A 22,605-nucleotide genomic window follows, 5' to 3' on the forward strand; every position below is an offset into this window, starting at 1 on the left:
AGAACCCTTTAAAGTGGAAACCATCCTCTCCTCATTGAGAATGGATTTGGAGCGCATTCAGTAGAACTAGGGCTGTTTGAGTTGAGTTGTGAACGTTCTCCTCCTGCCTTCGTCGGTAGAGAAGGAAAGAAGACCGCCATCATGGCGTGGGTTTGGTGCTGAGGCTGGTTCTTCCTTCCCCTCTGTCTTTTATCATTTTCTTCCCTCTTTCTCTCTCTCTCTCTTTCTCTTGTCTGTCATCTGAGCGACAAGCGCAGGAGCCATCAGAAGAGTCTGTCTCTCGCTGCTCTGAAAGAGGATTAGGAGCCATTCTGCGTATCTCCAAATTCGCCAATTATAGAAATGAGATTACACTGCTCTATGCGCCAGGATTTGTGTTATCCCCAGCTGGGGTTTTTTCTTCTTTTTTTTTTCTAGAAAATTCTAGGGGAAGGGAAAGAGAAGGAGAGATGAGAGGTTGACAAACTAAATGACAGGGGGTGGGGGGGGGGGGGGTCTTGAGACTTTGCTGTGGAGGTTATCGTGGAATAGTTTGTTGCCATGGCGAGGTGAGGGGTGGTGAGGGCCATGTGTGAGCGGCTGTGATGGGCTGGCGGGCTGGGAGCCTTGAGCTGGAGCTGGAGCTGGAGCTCAGTGCCTGGGCTGTGGAGGCCTGGCTCGGCTGACTCTGCTCCTCCTGATAAAGCGTGGCAGACGAGAGAGAGAGAGAGAGAGAGAGGAGGAGGAGGAGAAGAAGAAGAAGAAGAAGAAGAAGAAGAAGAAGAAGAAGAAGGAGAAGGACCTGATCCGTTCTGCCTGGATAGTCACGGGAGACAACCCAGGCTCCTCTTCCATCCCCCTTCTCTAGCCCTCTGTTTCCTCTCTAGAGTTCTCTCTCTCTCTCTCGCCCTCTCACTGCCACTGAATTTTAATCCTCCCTCCCTTTTCCCCTCCTCCTCCTTCTCATCCCCAACTCATCTGCCTCCAGCTGTGTGCACCCACCCCAACCAACTCCCTGCCTCTCTCACTCACTCTCTCTCTTTCTCACTCACTCACTCACACATACTTCTCTCTGTCTCTTCCCTCACTTTCTGTGTGCCTCACTATTCTCTCTCACACACACACACACACACACACACAGTCATCCAGGATAAAGTAGAGCAGAGTTCTGCTGGGTGAGTGAGCGTCAGTTGGAGCTCCCCTGCAGTGCTGATCTGTGCTGGATTGCGCTGTGATTGCACATCCCAAACCCCTGCCTCTCTCCCCTCCCCATCTCTCTACCTTCATCTACATCATCCCAAACCCCTGCCTCTCTCCCCTCCCCATCTCTCTACCTTCATCTACCTCATCCCAAACCCCTGCCTCTCTCCCCACAACTCCGTCTCCCATCTCTCTACCTTCATCTACCTCCAAGGCCACCATTTTATACACCTTTCTCTCTCTCCCCCTCTCTCTCACACACACACATCCTCCCATCTCTATCTCTCCTCCATTCCCTCTCCCTCTCCCAGCACTCTCCTTGTCTTTATCTTTCATCCTACCTCCACCCCTCCAACACACACACACACACACACACACACACTCTTTATATTCTGTGAAAAGGCCAGTTACTCTTGGAGTCTAAATCTAGTCGTCATCCCCACCCCCCCCCTATCTGATTGCAGTGTATTGAGCTGAATGGTTTGCTCCCTTCCCCCTCTTCCCCTCCATTAGATGGCTGGGTATTATGTGCTTGAAATGACAGTCAGTGATGGTGATAATTCCCATTCTCCTGCTCCCTTGGCTGGGTGAAATGAATCGCGCTGGAGCACTGAAATATGTTTCTTTTGTCTTGGGTGGGAGTGGGGTCTGTTCCAGCAGAGCTGGTGCATTAGCCAGGTGTGCATTGAGATGCACTGATGACTGCTTACAGACAGAGAGTCGGGAGTGGAGTGGAGTGGAGTGGTGTGGTGTGGTGTAGGGAAGAGAAATAGGCTACTGTCTCTTTAAGAGCTCAGCGTTGCCATTCTACTGTACAGTATTCATGCCAAGCATCATATGCACTGCCTGAATAGATTCCGACACGCTGTGCACTGTGCACATACACACACAAACACACACTAACAACAACAACAGTACAGCTCTTACAGATAATTGTGATGGACCCATTATCAAAAATGCAATTTTATGTCACTGGTTTCTGCTCACTCACTCACAAACACAGTGATGAAATACACTATTGTCATGTTCTGCCCTAGCTTGTCCACATTTGGCCCAATAGTGGACCTGGCTGTAGTGTGAGTACAGGCTGTTACACACAGCACACAGCACATATGAGCTATAGTGTGCGTACAGGCTGTTACACACAGCACACAGCACATATGTGCTCTTGTGATTGTGATTGTTCTTGCTTCAAATTCAGACATACTGTAGGCTTTTCATATAATTAACTGTCTGCTATGCACTGATCAACTGAAGCCTACATACACACACACACACACACAGACACAGACACACAACCACACACACACAAACAGTTGGATATCTGTTGAAAAAATGCAGATACACACACAAGTACACCCTCTCACACAAGCACACACACATGTACACAAACATACACCCACGCGCATGGTGAGCTGTGTGTGTGTGTGTGTGTGTGTGTGTGTGTGTGTGTGTGTGTGTGTGTGTGTGTGTGTGTGTGTGTGTGTGTGTGTGTGTGTGTGTGTGTGTGTGTGTGTGTGTGTGTGTGTGTGTGTGTGTGTGTGTGTGAGTGAGTTTGTTTCCCTTCAGCCCAGATGGTTCTCAGTAGGGCTGATGCAGGATGAAATACGAGCCGTTTCAGGCTCTGGTCTTTCATGTAAAAAGCCTGCAGATATCTGACGCCTCAGAAAATGGTTGTCAGGAGCACTTTCTGTCTCCTCTCTCACGCTGAGAAAGAAGGGAGCAGAGGAGGAGAGGGGGAGGAGGGTAAACATGGAAGACTCCTGCAATTATCCTGACTCACAACGAGTCAGCCGCTGATTTTAGTCAGCCTCTCAGCTGTAGGAGATACAGACTTAATCAGAGTCTTCACCTGGGCTGGAATGAACTGAATGATTGTGTAGCTTCACACAGTCACTCTTATCTTCTTTCCTTTTGCTCACATTGTTTCAGTTATGGCCAAACCAGTCATGGAATTGTTAAGGCAGGTGTTAATGATGGAAAAAGTGATGTGTGTGTGTGAAAGTAGTGTGTATCTGTGTGTCTGTAAAAAGGAGAGTGTGGTATGTATGTATATATGTGTAGGAGAGGGAGTCTCTCTCTCTGTCTGTGAGTATGTATGTGTGTGTGGTGTTTTCAGGCTGAACTACATAGAAGTAGACACTACTAGAATAGAATAACTGTGAAAATGACTTGGTGTTCTTGAGGCATCAGGTGCACATGCCAGTCTGTGTGTCTTCCATGATGTCTCCACACTAATTTACCCGAGGAGCCTACCATTGTACCCCTAAAGAAAACAGGTGCACACAGCAGTTACAAATTCGGAAGCAGACCAAATTAAGGAGTAGTGAGAACAACCGATAACTAGAGATATGATGTTCTGTTCTGAAGGTTGTGGTAGGTCCAAGGCCTTTTTGGGGAAAGATGCTTCCTCTATCTGGATCCTTCTAAGACAAGAGGCCCTAACTAGACCCAGAGGTGCCTGATAGGTTGACCCTCAAAACCCACATATGACATACACATGTACGAACACTATTTAGTCATAACAACAACAACAACAACAACAACAACACATTTTATTTCATTCAGGGAGTGTGGCTCAAAGAGCTTCTCAGATGAGCAGACACAAGGCATACATAATAATGGGTGAATCACACAGTGGTAAACACAGATAGATCACTCACTCCAAGGGGTATAAAACAGGGAAGATCATATCAGTAAAAGAAGAAAAGTAAGTAGAAGATAAAACATAGTAAAAAAAAGAAAAGTAAATAAAGTCAAAGTAGCATAATTAAAGGAATGGATAAAATGAATAAATAAATAATTAAAACAATGTTGCTAATAAACTAGCAAATAAAGGCTGCTTCCCCAGTTTTATTTTTGGGAACTTTTTTTAACAGACTTGCTGTAGGGGACCTGAGGGCTGAAGGGACATAAAACGACAGGGACTCACTGTGATGTAAGAGGGTGCCAAACAGTTAAGAGCTTTCTATACAAGTAGAAGGACTTTAAAATCAATCCTAAAAGATACAGGGAGCCAGTTCGGTGTAGCTAGAACAGAAGGAATGTGCTTGTTTACGTGAAAAGTCTAGGAGAAGAGTTCTAAATTAGCTGTAGTTTATCAATTTACTTTTTGGAAGGCCACTAAACAGGGCATTACAGCAGTCCAGTCTACTTGAAATAAAGGCATGAATGAGCTTCCCAGCATCCTGTTGAGTTTAAAAGGGTGTACTTTGGCCATATTTCTTCGGTGGAAGGTAGCTGTTTTGTTCACCTCCCTTATATGGGATTTAAAACTGGCTACCTTGTGCTAAACCAAACTATGTCATATGTTTTTAAAACGTGATCTTAAAGGCTAACACTAAATCCTCTCTCTGTAGTGTATGTTCAAAATCAGCTAAGGGCACTATCAGCAAGACCAACCCAATTTCTAAACCGATTGATTCAAATGTTGTGGTCTATTGTGTCAAATGCAGCATTCAAATCTAGACTGAGACCTTGGGTGTTTCTTAAAGTCAAAGATGCTTCCTTGGTAGGACGGATCCTCCTGAGTCCTTCTAAGTCGGGCCCTTCAGAGGCGAGGCAAGACTCCTTCAGTGCTACTTTATTTTTTTTTTTCAAACAATGCTCTGGTACATGTGCATAGGATTGTGGGTGTTTTAAGAATGCAGAGGATTCTCCGACCGCATCCTTGAAAATTCTCTGAATGAAGGACTCGGTCCTTGGCAGAGTTCAAAGCATTCTAGACATAGGAACAGTCTTTCGGCAGGAGTCTCTGATTTAGCATCCTTGAATCTAAATCCTTTCTAAGTCTAAAATCATTGACCATTTTACTAAGAGCTGTCTCTGTACTGTGATTAGATTAAAACCTGAACCTGGAACTTCTCTAAAATACCATTCTCATTGAATAAGTTGTTTAACTGGTTTAAATACTACTTTTACTTATCGATATAGGCCTGTAATAACTTAGCACACTATTATCTACATTTTCTTTAGTAGTGGTTTCATAACCGCCGTTTTAAAGGCATTGGGGAATATTCCAGTTTCAATTATTCATTTTTTTTTTTTTAAACATGTAGAGAGACTATTTCAAAGGACAGGGTCAAGACAGCAAGACAGAGGTTTTCCTCTGTCTTTTGACCTTACAAAATTCTGCCTCAGAGATGCCACAGTTCTCTGCAATGATATTAAACAATGAGGTTCTCCTGAGTGCGCATGGCATTGTTCTAGGTGGAAATGCTGCAGTGGATCTTAGTTTAGTTTTCCTCCATGCCAGTTCATCTGTTCTACACAATCTCTTAAGGTCATGGATAGTGCTATTTATCCATGGGAATGTCTTCTCAAGAGACTTCTTGTTGTCTTAACTGGCACAACGCTGTCTAACGCATTTCTTAAGGTATTTAAGGCGTCAACCATTTCATTTAATGAAGTGTGTGCATTGCATAGATCAAAGGAGTTTGCAAGTTCACAAACAATTGTTCTGCTGTGGCATCTAGGTACCATTTTTGAATTGTACATTCTCTTTTTGTGCTCGATGTATTTATCAGAGCATCACAGAGCACACAGTAAGAATCAGGATCAGTAGTGTCAGACACTGAAACACTGTTGATGCTTGTCCCATGAGGTATTGGATCAAGAGTATTACCCAGTCAATGGGTAGCTTCAGTAGCATGTTGTGTTAAGCCTTGGATATCGAAAAGATTTATAAACTCCATAGCCTGTAAGTCAGTGCTGTTGTTAATATGAATATTCACGTCTCCAGTGAGAATGATTCGGTCATACCTAGTGACAGGAATGGAGGAGGAAACACTGGAGATGGCTTAGTGCTGAGGTTTGCTGTACAGTGTTCAAATAATCCCATCTGATTCTGGTTTGAGAACAATGGCCCGATATCGAAAGGATGAAAATATTCCTCCTTCAATCACAACTGAACTGATCAGAGGAGATGGCAGCGGTACCACTCCCTCTTGTCCTGTCTTGGGGTTCGAAAGAACTTGTGGGGAGAACAAGTTTCAACAAGAGTTGCGGTGCTGTCATTCTTGAGCCAGGTTTCCACTAGAAACATAAAATGAGCCCGGGTGATAATCATTGATTAAAAAAACTCTGTTGGAGTGATCTTCCATTCAAATGTGCCATACCGATATTTGTGTCTGACTGTGGATCATGGGTTCTTAATAGGGTTAGATTAGAATGGTTTACCACCTAGGTTGACGATGATCTTTCTTCTGCTATTAATCAAAACTGGAATAGAGTCTGGGATAGATTGTATGTAACTATGCCTGCAGGGAAAATTTCTCTTATTTTAAGAGAGGTGGCATAATAATAATGGCCCATATTGTATGTCAAGCCACAGTGACAATCTACCAGTTAACACCTTTACATTGCGAGGGAGATACATTCAGGGGTAGTAATGTTTTCACTCAAACCCTTACATTACTTATGAATGTTTACTCCTAAAACCTCACATTTATAGATCAAAATCTACTACTGCTGAAGGACTGTCTTTGCCTGAGCCCCAGGCTGTGAGCAGGGCCATACGTTGCCACACAGGACGTTGTTACATGGACACACACACACACAATGTCAAAACAATCCCACACACACACACACACACGCTGTCCACGCAAAAGACAACCCATCTATGTCAGCATCCTAATACCCTGGCTTTCACACACACGCACACACACGCACACACGCACACACACGCAACTACACCTTATGCTTTTTCACACCCATCTCGGTTATACAAACCCTCACACTCTCACACACATGTGCCAAGTCTGGCTGTGCCACACTGTTTGCACCCTCGCTGCTCTTAGGTATGGCATTGACTCTGCCCCATAGGGCTCTGGCCACTGTGTGTTACTGTGCTCAACCGTGTTCTAGTCCAGTTCACATCAACCCAGAACATTCTCACCATCACACACCCCTCACCGCTGATGAGCCCAGAGCCCATGGACCAGACAGGCACGTGCCATCCTGACCCAGTTGGTAGAGAAAGGGGGAACACACCAAGAGAAAGGGGCGAAGGAAGGAAGGAAGGAAGAAAGGGAGGGAGGGAGGAAAAGAAAGAGAGAGAGAGAGATGACAGAAGTGAGTGAAGGGAGGGGGAGGGAGCTTAATGGACATAGGAGACGCAAGGAGAAGAGGACCGAGTCAGAACGAAGGAATAAAAGAAGACGTATACACAGAGGAAAGGGATGAAAGATAGGCCTGATAAAGAATCAGAGCGAGTCGGATGGACACACACACACAGGGAGAAGGGAAAGACACACACACACACACACAGCTTTTGGCTCACCTGGATTTGGACATGCATTGTTTGTCATCAAACATGGTGCTGTTGTCATTTTAATCATGATAATGGAGATCCACCATCTGCTTTAACTAATAACACACAAGCAATTCTACTTTTCCATGCTTTTATGGAAAACGATGTTTGAACGTCTATTTCGGTCCCTTTTTAGAAGATCATGTGTGAGCATTAGCAGCAATAACCGTGACCATCATATGCTATAGCTGCTGACAGACATGGAAAGTGGTCAGGGAAATTGAAGGCAGTTCATCCAGAAATAATCATTTATTCGTAATCCTGAGGCTGGTTTTGCGGAGAACGTTACTACTGGTTAATAAATCCGCCACCGAGTATCTGATTGTTTAAACGTTGCATTTAGTAGAGACCTGAGAAATGACATACATGCATTATGAGTGTTTATTTTGAGAGAGTCACATTTCATATGCAGAATTCCAGAACAATTCCAAGTCTAAAGGGTTTGCGAGCGTTTTTCTTTGTTTTTTCCTTTTCCCTTTCTTGCACAAGAGGAGATGGTGACAGTGGTACAGGAGGTAGAGAAGTCGGTTAGTAATCAAAAGGTTGCTAGTTCGATTCCCTGTCGAAGCGTCCTTGAGCAAGACACTGAACCCCTAATTGCTCCTGATGTGCAGTGTGCCATCAGTGTAAATGTAAAATGTGTATACATTGTAAGTCGCTTTGGATAAAAGCGTCTGCTAAATGACTAAATGTAAATGTAATGTAAATGAAAGAGAGAAGAGAGAGAGCGTGCAGCAGAGGAAGACAGTCTGACTGACAGACTAGACAGAGAGGTCTCCCTCTGCCCACATGCAAATGGCTGGGATATTTAAGGAGCGTTTATGCATATTTGAAGAGATGGGGATGGCTACCGGCAGCAGAGACTCATCATTTGTCTCCACAGACTGGCTCAAATGGCCTTAATTGCTCCAACGTACGTGTGTGTGTGTGTGTGTGTGTGTGTGTGTGTGGGAGGGGTGTCTGCATGCATGTCTCTCTTCTTTTTTTTTCTCTCTCTTCTGTTTTTTTCCAGGCTGTTACCTTCATTTAAAGTAATACAACAATGTGTGTGTGTTCAAAGGACCCTCTTTGCTTGAAGAAATTCGGGGGCTTTTGTGTGTCCACGTGTGAGCAGTTGCGTACAAGTGTGTATTTGTGTGTGTGTGTGTGTGCACAAGCAGCAGGGTTCATTTTACATCACCCAAAGTCCACAGTCAGCCTCTTGGGGGGGTCAAAGGTCGCTGTAATCCATGGAGACGTTGGTCTGTATCGACAGATTGATTCCCGGCCTGCGTCTTATTGAGGCGCATAATTATGTCCTTGTCTTGCGGCTTTATTCTCACCCCTGCCTGCCACTCGTCGTGGGTCTGGGCCCACGGGCCTGACAGAACCGGCTATTGATGACAAACAGTGGCCTAGATGCTGTTTATATGATCTCCATATTAATCTTTAAAGGGATATCAAGCGCAGAAGGGGAACACTTTGTGGTGGAGGCGCATGGCTTACAGGATAGGGCCTGCGTTTGCATAGAGTGTGTGTGTGTGTGTGTGTGTGTGTGTGTGTGTGTGTGTGTGTGTGTGTGTGTGTGTGTGTGTGTGTGTGTGTGTGCGTGTGCGTGTGCGTGTGCGTGCGTGCACGCGCTAGTGTCCGTGTGTGTAGGTCACATACAGTACAATGGGTTGAATTGTTCCCCCGAGCATTGGCAAGAACATGGCACATCCAACACCTCGCTCTATCTCTTTTTTTTGCTCTCTATCTTTCCATCTCTCTTTCTAAAAACCAGTCTGTTGTTCTTCCACTGGCTTTCCATCTCTCTGTCTTATAGAGACCTGAACTAGATTAACACGGATCATACAATAATTTGTGTGCTAAAGCAACAGACACAGCCTTTAGGGCTGAGTGTGAGTGTGTGTGTGTGGGGGGGGGACGTGTTTTCTTGTTTGTGTGGGAGGGAGAAAGAGAGCGAGGAGCTTGTCTGCCTTGAGGAGTGCCACCAGAGTACTAATTATGCGTGTGGGGCAGAGAACCTCACAAAGCTCTGCCTGTTACTCGGGAAACTGCGATACCCTGTGTGTGTGTGTGTGTGTGTGTGTGTGTGTGTGTGTGTGTGTGTGTGTGAGTCTGAGAGAGAGAGCGAGTTGTGTGTGTGGAGGCAGTAGAGAGAGAAGGGGGTGGGGAGGAGAAAGAAATGGATGGAGAAAGAATGTGTGCGTGGAAACAGTATCTAGGTGGATGTGACTACATTTGTTTGTAGTCTTGGGGGCAGGTTGCGCTGGGAAATGTATGAAGCAGCATGAATGTCACTGGGAAGTGTGTGTGTGTGTGTGTGTTGAATAGAGTATTCACGGCCCAGTGTGATTTGTGTGCTCAGTAAAGGAACCAAGTCTTCTCTCCTGGCAGGCGAGTGTAAGTGTGTGTTCTTGGGGGAAGGAACAGCTGGAATATTCATGGTGTTTATGTGTGTATTTTCACATCTGGGAAGTGATATCTGGAATATTAATTGTGTGTGTGTGTGTGTGTGTGTGTGGCTGTCTTTGTACATCTGGAAGTGGATATGTGGAATATTCATGTTGTGTGTATTTGGAAGGGATGGCTATAATATTAATTGTGTGTGTGTGTGTGTTGACAAGTGCAGTTTGGTAATATCCCATTTTTAATCCACAGGTATCTGTGCAGTTATCAATTCTATAGAACAGATGAAGACTATATCTCACACAAACACATTTAAGGACAAAAGTGTGTGTTTTTCAATCTCTGTGATATATACACCACAAGCCCCTTCTCCATGCATTATAGATGCTAATGCACACACACACACACATACATACATTCTGCAGATAAATATGCTCAGATGCTTATCCCATATTACTGCAAGTCACAGAGCCAGGTGTGTGTGTGTGTGTGTGTGTGTGTGTGTGTGTGTCTGCTGACACCTTCACTAGTAAAGCAGCCTGTATTATCAGGTGTTAGGAGCAGTATTGGTCTTATCTTACACACTACTGCACTGCATTGCACTTATATTTTGTGTAAGCTCAGGCTCACATGGTTCATAAGCTTAGACGCTCGCAAACACACACACACACACACAATCTCACCTGCATATCTTAAATCCATCTAGATGGGAAAAGAGGAACCCTGCCCCCACCCCTGTCTCCCTCGATCTTCTCTCCTCCACCTCACGCCCCAGGCCTGCGGCAGTTTCTCCCCTGGGCGGGAGCTCTTTTTTTGGGCCTCTGATCAGCGGCGTGCCCATCTAGCCCTGGAGCTGCAGGGTTGTGACTGACGGAAAGACAGCGCAGCTGCCCAAGTGTGACCGAAGGCTCCCAGGCTTCTATCCTTTCGTCATATGCACACACACACACACACACACACACACACACTGAGAGAGAGAGGGAGAAAGACTACATGTGCACATGCACACTCCGAGAGAGAGAACACGCACACACGGCTTTTGGTAAAACCTGTCAATTTTTATTCATGAGTCCACACTAAACCTGGGCCTGTCTCCACGGAGGATTGCATTCGTGTCTTGTTGTTTTTTTTCCTCCTATCTTTCCTCCTCTCCTTCCTCTGTCTCCTCTCCCTCGTGCTCCCCATGCTACGAGGCTTCCAGAGTGAGTCTGTTTGTGCAAATGGATTGGTACACTAATCTATCTCATTGTTCTTCTCCATGTCATCTGCATCCTAATGCTTTTGCATGCTCCTTCCTTCCTTCCCTCATCTCTCTCTCTCTCTCACTCTCCCTCCCTCTTCTCTCCCTCCCCCTCTTCTTGTGCTCATATGATAAAGTGCCTAGAGAGAGAAGTGTATGATGTGTGTTTGTAATTACCTTTAGGCACCCACCCCCACCCAATAGACATACATACATACACACTCACAAACACACACACACACCTACACAAACACACACACACACACACACACACACACATCCAATATGCAGCAGAACTGTGCTCCTCACTGCCCTGATGCAGTGCAAATTTTATTTATTATGGCGCGCAGTCGCATAACTGCAGGGCACGCTCCTGCCCACGCCAAGCCTTAAACAACCTTCACCACGCCAGTTAGTGTCGCACAGCAGCGCCACATCATGATGTTAGCATAGTGCGCTCAGTAGCTTAGCCTCAGCCCACCCCCATTTTGCTAATGCATCTCTTGACGGTGAGAACCATTGCTTCCTGCTGTCTTAGCACAGCAATCTGTACAGTGACTTCAGTCTTCTCAAGCATGGCAAAGTGTGCCAATGCTATTGGCTAGCGTAGCATACTGTGATTTTAGCCAACTATGACTTACCTGTTGGCCAGCTGAAGATCCTGCAGCTTAGAGTATGGTGTTGTAGCCTCTCTTGGCTAGTGCAGAATGCTCTAGTTTTAGCCAAGCCTAATGTTGCTGTTGGCTGCCTTAGCAAGCCGTAGCCTAAACCCAGTATGGTGTTGTGATGACAAATGGCTCATGTTGGCTAAGGTAGCATGGCTAGTGTGCCTGCTAGACCAAGCTGTCACTTAATTCGGTCCCATCTGTCAGGATTGTGGCTAGCTGTCCTGCACAACAGTGTTGTTTCCATCCGTCCCCGTCTGTGGCTGTTCCATGGCTGAGGTAAAAGCGTAATTAATGTGCGCTGGTCTGATCTGGAGTCAGGTAAGTTAGTGTCGCCGCAGCACATGGTTCCAGCAGGCTAGCGCGGCGCTTGCCTGCTCCAGACCTCCAGAGCTTTCAGAGCCACCAGCTGCTGCTTTTGTTTGCTCCAGCCCCAATATCAGACCTCTGTAATTGAGTAAACTGCTGCAGGTGGTGTGAGTATGAGCACACCACACACACACACACACACACACACACACACACACACACACACACAAACACAAGCACAAGCACACACACACACACACAAAAGCACACACACATACAAGCACACACACACACACACACACACACACACAAGCACACACTCCAGTGCATCCTACTCTGAAGCTTTTGTCAGGCGTTGATTCAGACCTGTGAATGATTGTTTAATCGGTGTTCAGGAACGTTTCGTGTGCGCATGTGTGTGTGTTTTGTCTGCAGCTCATTCTCCGCGTGTGTGTGTTGGTGAATGGGGATACGTCAGAGAGAGGGGAGGAACAGGAGACACACGCTCAGACATTCATCACAGCTGCAGACTAATTCATGTCATTTTCCTCTTCCAGGATGATAAAAGCTCCTCTTTTCCTGTGTGTGTGTGTATGCGTGTTGGTGTGTATGCGTGTTGGTGTCTATGCGCGTGTGTGTGTGTGTGTATGCGTGTATGCGTGTGTGTGTTGAGTCGTCCTTGAGACACTTTTTCATCTCTCCCATAATCTACCTCATCACATATAATGACAGGGCATTAGTATATATCAACAGATGTTGCAGCATTTGAATCTGCTTTTGTGCGCGCCTGTGCGTGAGGAGTGTATTGACAGATGTTTGACCATGTGTGTGGGTATGTAACCCTGCATACACAGAGAGAGAGATAGAGAGAGAGAGAGAGTGAGAGAGAGAGTGAGTGAGAGTGAGTGTTTATATGTACTGACAGATGTTAAGAGCTGATGACATTAACACTCTATCTGTATCCCCCCCTCTCCTCCAGACCAACTCCAGTAAAGCTCCAGGGGCCTCAGGAGCGGCAGGGCCCGCTCCCGGTGCACCGTCTGCGGCCGCAGCGGCTCCAGCGCCGGCCGCCTCCTCCCAGGGCGAGCTGGATCTCTTCAGTGAGGGCGGCGGCGGCACCAAGGCGGAGGAGTCGGCTAAGAAGCCCCTCAGCAAGGACTCCATCCTCTCTCTCTACGGCAACAGTGCCGTACCCCAGCAGCCCACACAAGGTACCAAGGCCACCAAGACTGGCCTGGCACAATCTCACTCACGCTCTCTCTCTCTCTCTCTCTCTCTCTCTCTCTCTCTCTCTCCCCTTCTTCTCATTACCCCTCAATCTCTATCTCTCACTCTCACGTTTTCATTTTGTCTCACAAGGTGACACTCTCCTCATCTTTCTCTCTCTCTCTCTCCTTCCTTCATTCTGTTGATCTGACTGTTTGTATTTCTATGCTGTTCATTTTTATCGCTCTTGTTCTACCTCTCCCTCCATCTCTCAATGTCTTTTTTCCCCCTTTACCTCTATCACTTCCCTTCTCTGTCACCTCTCACTCCTTGCTTACCCACCTCTCTTTCTCTCCCTCTCTTTTTCTCTCTATTCCTAATCTCTCTCATCTGTTTTCCTAGCGCCTCCCTCCTTCATCAGTCTCTTCACTCCTCCCTCCCTCCCTCCCTTGCTCCCCTCTCTAGTCTGATTGGGTCATTTACTTATAATTATGTGTCATTATCATCCCTGCCTGAGCTCAGCATGGCCCACGTGACTCACTCAAGCACCCTGGCACAGTCAAGGGGATGGGCCCTGTGTGGGTGCTTTCACACACGCACCTGTTTGTGTGTGTGTGTGTGTGTGTGTGTGTGTGAGAGAGAGAGAGAGAGAGAGAGAGAGAGAGAGAGAGAGAGAGAGAGAGAGAGAGAGAGAGAGAGAGAGAGAGAGAGAGAGAGAGAGAGAGAGAGAGAGAGAGAGAGAGAGAGAGAGAGAGAGAGAGAGAGAGAGAGAGAGAGAGAGAGAGAGAGAGAGAGTACAAGGGTGGGTGAGAGCGTCTATTTTAAGGTGTGCGTGCGGAGAGAGGGTCATTTCGCGATGCTGTTTTGGGCTGTAGTGCTGTTTGGCGAGTGTTTTGGGATGGGAGGGTGACAAGGGAATGTTTTAAGTGTGTGTGTGTGTATAAATGCTTCTGTGTGTGTGTGTGTGTGTGTGTGTGTGTGTGTGTGAGGGGGTTGATGAGGTACAGACCTTTTTTAATGGCCATATTAATAATTCAAACAGTGCCTGCTTCAGCACTCTGATTCTGCTGAACGGGGTTTAAACCTGCCCGGGAGATGGAGAAGAAGAGAGAGGGGAGGGGGGAGGGGGAGAGAGATGGAGAGTGGGGTATAAAGAGAGAGAGCGAGCGAGAGAGAGAGAGAGAGGGGGCACTCATCTGCACCACTTCGCCTTCAAACAGGACATTTTCCCCAAAGTTCAAAGCGTTGCCATGTCGTCCTCAGCAGGTCTGGCTGGCTCTTAATAAGGCCTTTCATCCGGCCCACCTCCACATCTCCCCCTCTCTCCTCCACTCCTCCTCTCCTCTCCTCCTCTCTCAGCACCTCTCCATCTCTTTAAGTGAGGCATTCAGCTGACAGCACGACACCTCACTGCAGCTCGTTACTTTTAGCTGTGCTTCCTGTTTGTGTGTGTGTATGTATGTGTGTCCTTTGTGTGTGTGTCGTGTGTGTGTGTGTGTGTGTGTACGTGTGTGTGTGTGCGTATATTTCCAGCATGACTCTGTATATGCTGCTGACAAGCCCTACTTGAGGTGTCACTTTGCTAAATTATTCAAGGATTTAAGATCTGTGTGTGTGTGTGTGTGTGTGTGTGCGTGCGTGCGCATACTGTGCACATTGTTCGTCCCTTAACATGATACTGATCATACTGCCCGATATGAAGCTATTTCCATTTAACCATTAACGATCCTCTTTCCTGTGTGTGTGTGTGTGTGTGTGTGTGTGTCTGTGATGTCTCCTCCCCAGCTGCCATGTTCATGGGCGCATCTCAGATGCAGTTCCCCGCACAGCCGCCCGCCAACTTCCAGGCCTTCCCGGGCATGGGTGGCGCCATGCCCCCCACTACCATGATGGGTGCTGTCATGGGCCAGGGTGCCGCCCCGGCCGCCATGATGGGCCAGAACGCCACCGGCATGATGGTGGGCATGACCATGCCCAACGGCTTCATGGGCAACGCCCAGGCCGCCGGCGTGATGGGCCTGGCGCCGGGCATGATGGGAGCTCAGGCGGGCGCCATGCCAGCGGGCGTAGTGCCACCCCAGAACATGTACGCCATGCCGCCCGGACAGCAGCCCCAGTGGAACATGGCACAGGTAAGAGACTCGAAAGAGAGATGGTCCATGCCACTTACACCCACCACTCAACTCCCATTTTCCCAGTGGAGGAGCAGGTTGCCTTTAATGGCTGCAGTTTTCTGAGTTTCAATCGTCATTCCCCCTCTTAACCTGTCACACTGTCTCTGAGGGACGAGCACTTAGAGTGATTATACACGTCACCTGCACACAGACAGCTGTGGTGAAATGATGATGTCTTGCCACACATGGACTTTCAGAGGAAAAAGTCGACTGAAAATAGAAAAGATGTGTGAAGGGAAAGTGGTTTTATTTGTCTATCTGTGTTGGCGCTTTCCTTATGTGCAATGGTGTGGTGTTGGGCTTTGGGATATCTGCCTCCTGGCCGACTTGGGCTAAGGTGTTGGTGTTATTTTTTATTTCATTTTTAAGCATGGCGGGGCAGGTTTAAAAAGGGTCAAAGGAATTCATCCAAAGTGCTTGAGTGTTTTGCTTCACCAAATAAATGTGTATTTTTTTTTTGTCGTCGACCGTTGGCTAACTGCTACCGCTGCGGCGGAGATCAAACATTGATCTCAATTGTTTTCGTCTCTCTCCGTCACTTGCTCTATCCTTCGCTCCGCTCGTTTGCATTTGTGTTCTTGTCCTTCGATGTTATTTTCTCTCTGTCCTCCTTTCTGTGTCTTTTTCTCCCTTTCTCTCTCTTCATTCTTTCCTCTCCCCAGCTTTAAGGCGTCACCATCAACTCGCATCCCTTATCCTCAGTTCTCTCTGTGACATTCTCATGCTGTGTGTGTTTTTGCCTCTGTGTGTGTGTTCCCGTGTGACCATTTGCGAATACATTGTGTGTGTGGCCGTCATAATGTCAGGCAATGCGGATGCTATAAAAGACTGTGTGCGTGCGTGCGTGCGTGCGTGCGTGCGTGCGGGCGGGCGGGCGGGCGGGCGGGCGGGCGGCGGGCGGGCGGGCGGGCGCTTATGTCAGCAGGTGTGTAGGAGCGCGCGTGTGTTCATTTGTGTGTGTGTGTGTGTGTGTGTGTGTGTGTGTGTGTGTGTGTGTGTGTGTGTGTGTGTGTGTGTGTGTGTGTGTGTGTGTGTGTGTGTGTGTGTGTGTGTGTGTGTGTGTGTGTGTGTGTGTGTGTGTGTGTGTGTGAGAGAGAGGCAGTGGGGAGTCTAAGGGTTAGGGAGCCAGCGCCCCCGGCCCACAGGAGGTTAATTACACATCATAAATCAATGTACAGCACCTCTCACTCTGTAATTAAACGCCTGCTCCCTCTCTCACTTCTGCTGCTCCGGCACACACCAGCACCGCCCCAGTGTAGGGCCCTCTGCTCTGCGACAGTCATGGCCCAAACACACCCTTAAAGACGAGAGGAAAGTGAGCGTGTGTGCTGCTGTGTTTTCTAGTTGTCCCTTTATCTCTGTTAACTGGGTGTTTTTTAGTTTGTTTTGTTTTTCGTTTGTGTTTTTTTTTTATCTCCTCTGTGTTTTTGTCTTTGTGTTTTGGGCTCTTTGTTGTTCTCAGGCTTCAGCTTTGTTGGGGGGCGTTGCAGTTAGATGCTTTTTCCTTTTGTCAGGGCGGTTTGTGTGAAACTTCCGCAGAGTTTCTCGGTTAGACGGAGATTCGTTCAAAGCCGCTGCGGAATTCTCTTCAGATGCCCGTTTGCCGCATTCGGTGCAAGGTTTGGTCGCCGTAGGAGCAGGTGGGTTGGTGTGGGCTCTACAGGGCTATGGCAGGAGCCAACACTGAGGAGGACTTTTATCAGGGTTGGGGTTTGGGGCAGATTGAACCAGGGTTGGGTTGGGTTGGGTTGGGTAGGGTTAGATAGAGTTAACACATTTATGTGTATTCATTGAGCAGACGCTATTATGAAGCAAAAATTAATCAAATTACTTCCCATCAGTATGTCTGCCTCTTTGGTATTCAACCTTAAGCTTGCTATGGGAGCCTATTTGAGCTATGGGAGCCTATTTGAGCTATAGGGAAATAGCTCTGGGCTTGATTTAATCAGGGGTAACTCTGGGTTAGATTGGGTGAGGGTTAGCACTGGGTTAGATTGATGTAGGTTGTGGTGGATGAGGCCTCTGTCTTTAACGGTAGTGTCACACTGTTCCTAACACGCCATCTTGCCAAGCACATAAAGCCCATTAGTGTGAAAAGATTAATTCTCAAAGATTCTCAAAGTGAATTCTCACTTTTTTTTTCTCTTTTTTTTTCTGTCTGCTTAACGTTCTCTCACTCCTTCTCAGGCTCCTTCTCTCTCTCCTCTCCTCGCAGACACTCTTCCTCTCTCTCCTTTTCCGCCCCTTCTCTTCAAGCACACACTGTCACACTTACACACACAAACTCTCCACTCACACGTATCTCACTCACACGTGAAGTGAAGTGAAGTGAAGTGAAGTGAAGAGAAAGAAAGTAATTAACAGATCTGAGTTGGGGGTTCTCTCTCTACGCCGTTTCAAAACATCTCCTCTGTGTGCGTATGCATGTTCAAGTGTGGGAGGGAATATAGGCTTGTCTTGGTGTGTGTCTCAACCTGTAGATGTAGAGAGAGCGTGTGTTTGCTCCCACACACAATGGATGGCAACAGTTGGGGAGAGTGAGTGGGGAACGTGATGCTCTAACATCCCGCTGATGCATTCTGACGCAGGGCAGCCATTAGATGGTCTGTGTGTGTGTGTGTGTGTGTGTGTGTGTGTGTGTGTGAGAGAGCACGAGACACGAGCGCCCTGACCCATGCAGGATAAATCACCCTGACATGCTGATGAGGCTGATAGTCCAGCAATGGGCCGTCTCACTGCCCAGAGCCCGTACAGGGGCTGCCCTCATCAGACACACGGAGAGAAGGGTGGAGAGGGAGATTGGGAGAGATGGAAAGGAAAGATGATATTGATGGAGTACGGAAGAGGAAACGAGTGGGACGGAGAGAGAGAGCAGAGGGACGGAGAGAGAGAGAGAGAGAGATGTGAAAGGGGCAGTGAGGCCAGGCCAGTTTATTTATATACAGCAGCACATTTCAAACACAGAGGCAAGTCAGTGTGCTCTACAGAAACAAGAACATCCAAAGGAGAGTGAAACGATAAAGAATTCATTCAAAGAACATTCAAAGAACCTCAAATGGAATAAAACCATAATTAAAAGAACGTCAAGTAAAGATGATGGAAAGGGGATGCATGCAGAGAGGATGAGAGGGACAGATGGATGATGTAGAAAAGAGAGCACTAGGAAGAGGTGGATAGTGGGAGAGAGGAGATGGACGGAGAGAAGGGGGCAGGGGGGGAAAGAGAGAAAATGGAGAATGGAGGGAAGCGGCGTTGGAGACTGGAGAAGAAAGGGGATCGCTTGGGCAAGCACTTCTGGACTGCTGTGTGGGCACTCAAAGGGCTTTTTTTAACGGGAGAGGAAGAGAGATGGAGGGAGGTGCTGAGTGGTCTGGGCAGAAACACACACACACACGGCCAAATGAAGGGGGCACATTCGATCACCGTCTACACGGTTCCCCTCTTGAAAATTTACTAAAATACAGCATACTCTATGTATCTAAGTATGCTCTTTTCAGTATGAGCTCAAATACAGCATACTTCTCTCTTTTGAATACATTCTAAAATACAGCATAGTTCTCTCCTTTGAATACGTGCTAAAATACAGCATAGTTCTCTCCTTTGAATACGTGCTAAAATACAGCATAGTTCTCTCTTTTGAATACATTCTAAAATACAGCATACTTCTCTCTTGAATACTTGCTTAAATACAGCATACTTCTCTTTTGAATACTTGCTTAAATGCAGCATACTTCTCTCTTTTGAATACATTCTAAAATACAGCATACTTCTCTGTCTTCCAGGTGTGGGTTTTTGTCAGAAGATTGCATTAGCCTCTGGTTGTCTCTTTTTGAATGTCGGAAAGTTTGAGGGGTGTTAGGATTCTCCCTGAATGTGCTGGTGTTCTCCCCATGTGGGGAAAGAGGGTGGAGGTGTGCTTGGGTACCAGTCAGGGCCGCGCAGGTGAAAAGATGACGGAGCGAGAGAATGATGGAGGGGAGAAACATCAGCTGCTTTTAGCAGACAGAGAGAAAGATGTGACATGAGACTGAAGAAGAAGAGGATAGAGAGAGAGAGAGAGAGAGAGAGAGAGAGAGAGAGAGAGAGAGAGAGAGAGAGAGAGAGAGAGAGAGAGAGAGAGAGAGAGAGAGAGAGAGAGAGAGAGAGAGAGAACTGCTAGGGGAGGGTGGGGCTAAAGTGAGAGCAACCTTTTTTCCATTCTTGGGACTGGCAAACTGAAAGAAAGAGAGGAATGGAGAGAGAGAGAGAGAGAGAGAGGTGGGGCGTGAGAGCAGAGTTAAAAGGCGGATGGCGTGAGGTTGAAAGAGCAGGTGTGAAATGAGAGAGAGAAAGAGAGAGAGAGAGAGAGAGCGAGAGAGGCTGGAGGGGAAGGGAAGGGAAGGGAAGGGATAAAATGGAGGGCTGGCTAAAGGTGGACGGGGGAAGAGATGCAGAGGGATGGGAGAGGTAATGGAATGTCAGGTGGACTGCACCAAGTGTGCTTACTCCCTGTAAACACACCGAATGAAATTTGTTCTCCTCTGTACACACACACACACACACACACACACACACACACACACACACACACACACACACACACACACACACAGAGAGAGTGAGTGTGCACGTGTGTGTACTCCTAGTTGCTCTTGATGTCTGTTTCTTATGTGTCTCTGTTCCAGACTCGTGTTCCTGCTGTTGCCATCCATTGTGTCTGTGTGCAAACATGCTCTTGTGCGTTGTGCTCTCCTCTTTCTTCACCGCTCCTCTGTGTGTTCAGAACTCATGCACTCACTTTCTGCCCCTCCAGCCATCTTTTAAAGCGGCTGTCTGCCTGTGTGTTTGTCTGTCTGAACTATTCAAAGGCACTGATGCCTGCACCTAACAGTAAAGTTGCTTTAGATGAAAGTGTCTGAATTATTAACTCAATACGTCTCTGTCTCTCCCCCTCTTTCTTTCTCTCTCTTCCTCTCTCTGTTATCTTTCCCTCACCACAAACTCATTTTCTCCCTGTGATCTCTGTCCTCATTTTCTCTCCATCTTCTATCTCTCTCTCTCTCTCTCCCTCTTCTATCTCTCTCTCTCTCCCTCTTCTCTCTCTCTCCCTCTTCTCTCTCCCTCTCTCTCTTCTTTCTCTCTCTCTCTCTCTCTCTCTCTCTCTCTCTCTCCCTCGCCCTCTTCTCTCTCTCTCTCCCTCTTCTCTCTCTCCCTCTCTCTCTCCCTCTCTCTTCTATCTCTCTCTCTCTCTCTCAGATGAACCAGCAGATGACGGGCATGAACCTGAACGGCTCCGGTGCGCCCATGACCTTCGCTCAGCCCGGTGCCCCCATGGGCGGTTGGGTGGGACCCGCCTCCGGCACGACCCTCAGCACCCAGCTCTGGAAGTGAGCAAGGGATGGATGGATGGAGGGAGAAAGAGACAGAAGAGAAGAGGAGGAGGAAAGAGAGGGGGGAGGGGGGGGCAGAGCAGAAGAGGCCGTACGGACACACTCCTCCTCCTCCTCCTCCTCGTCTTCATATCTCCCTTTTTTTTTTTTTTTTGCGTCTCTTCGAGTGTTGTATCCATGTACTGTTCTGTTTCCTCTTCTTTCCAACCATTACTACTCTGGAGAATATCAACTCTACCTGCTCAACCTTGTGTATCTATGGAGTGGTTAGAGTCTACTGATATAACACAGACTGGCAGCTTTTTGTCCGTCTTATTTGCAAAATAGTTTTTTTTTTCTTTCTTTTTCTTCTTCTACTCTTTTTTTATTTTATTTTTTGTTAAAGGAAAACATATCAGCGAAGAGAAGAGAAAAAAAAAGCTGCTGGACCAATTATACAAGCATCTAATATATCATTACCAAAATCGATAGTGAGTAATTAGTATTTAAATGGCTGAGACATGGCTATCATGTTCGTGAAACCCCACTCCTCTCCGCCCCCCCCCCCACTCTCTCCTTTCCTACTGTGCCCTTGTGTATACAGCCCCCCCTCCATGGTCCTGTAGCAGGTTATCGTATGAGCCGATGTTCTGTATGTAATTATTATACGGTAGAGATCCAATTCTCCGACTTCCCCCAACCAGATCCATCAGCATCCCATCCCATCCCTCCGTGCCCCCAGCTCCCAGACAAAGCCCTCCTCATAACTGTGGTGTTTTATTATGTGCGTTACAGAGAAGCACAGTTAGCAAGAGGAAAATAAACCTGGACGACTCAACTAGACAGCAGTCTCACACATAAACTAACATTAACAAGTAAATAATAAATAAGGACTCTATGGGGATGGTGAAATTGGGAAAGAGTTTAAGTGTGTGTGTGGGGGGGGGGGGAAGAATGAGTTTGGGACCAGTTTTGGGCTAGGAGTAAGAGAATGCATCTGAGGGAAGGAGAGAGATATTTTTAACAGAAAATAAATAAATAAACAAACAAACAAACTGGAACGGAACACAAGAAACGGCAACACACACACACACACACACACACACACACACAGGCTGACATACACAAGAGTCTAGACGGCGGTAGCAGAGCTTGCAATCCACACAGACAGACAGGGTCACTCTGCTGTGCAATAATGTGAGAACACACGCACACACACACGCACGCACGCACACACACACACACACACACACACACACACACACAGAGAAACACTGTCGTCCTCCAGGTTTATCTCTATAATGTGTTTACATTTTCTGGTGCCTAGTACAGAGAAAAAATGGTATTTCCGTGCATTAAACAGTAAATAGCCATGAACTATAGTGTGATCATTTTGTCTGAAGACTCATTTATTGTAAAGTTTTTTTTTTTTCATTTCTTTATTTTGTTTTCCTTTTTTCTTCTGGCTTTTAAAAGAGGGTCGTTTGGAATAAAGACAGTTGTACTCCTTGGGTTTGTCCCTGTAGTTTTGGGTTAAGTTTTTCATTCACAGCAGAAACAGTCTTGTATTCAACAGGCCATTCACAGGCAAAAGTGTGTCTTTCAGTGTGTGTGTGTGTGTGTGTGTGTGTGTGTGTGTGTGTGTGTGTGTGTGTGTGTGTGTGTGTGTGTGTGTGTGTGTGTGTGTGTGTGTGTGTGTGTGTGTGTGTGGATCCCTCCAGAGATCACCTATCAAAGGTACAGCGCACTAGAGTTGCTGAGGTTGTGAAGGTCAGACCTCTAC

At 46.9% G+C, this 22,605-nt stretch overlaps 1 protein-coding gene across 4 annotated transcripts in view; it reads left to right on the forward strand.

Annotated features, from left to right (window-relative positions):
• smap1 (small ArfGAP 1) overlaps positions 1-22,331 on the forward strand; it is a 111,864-nt gene extending 89,533 nt beyond the window's left edge. For all 4 annotated transcript variants that reach the window (XM_031578685.2, XM_031578686.2, XM_031578687.2 and 1 more), the window contains 3 exons: positions 13,074-13,305; positions 15,086-15,432; positions 20,710-22,331. In XM_031578685.2, coding sequence (XP_031434545.1) covers positions 13,074-13,305; positions 15,086-15,432; positions 20,710-20,844 — 714 coding nt within the window. In that variant the 3' untranslated portion in view covers positions 20,845-22,331. The remainder of the gene's footprint in view (positions 1-13,073; positions 13,306-15,085; positions 15,433-20,709) is intronic.
• Positions 22,332-22,605: the final 274 nt, after the last annotated feature.

This window comes from Clupea harengus, chromosome 13 (genome assembly GCF_900700415.2).
Source record: "Clupea harengus chromosome 13, Ch_v2.0.2, whole genome shotgun sequence".
NCBI classification, from domain to species: Eukaryota; Metazoa; Chordata; class Actinopteri; order Clupeiformes; family Clupeidae; genus Clupea; species Clupea harengus.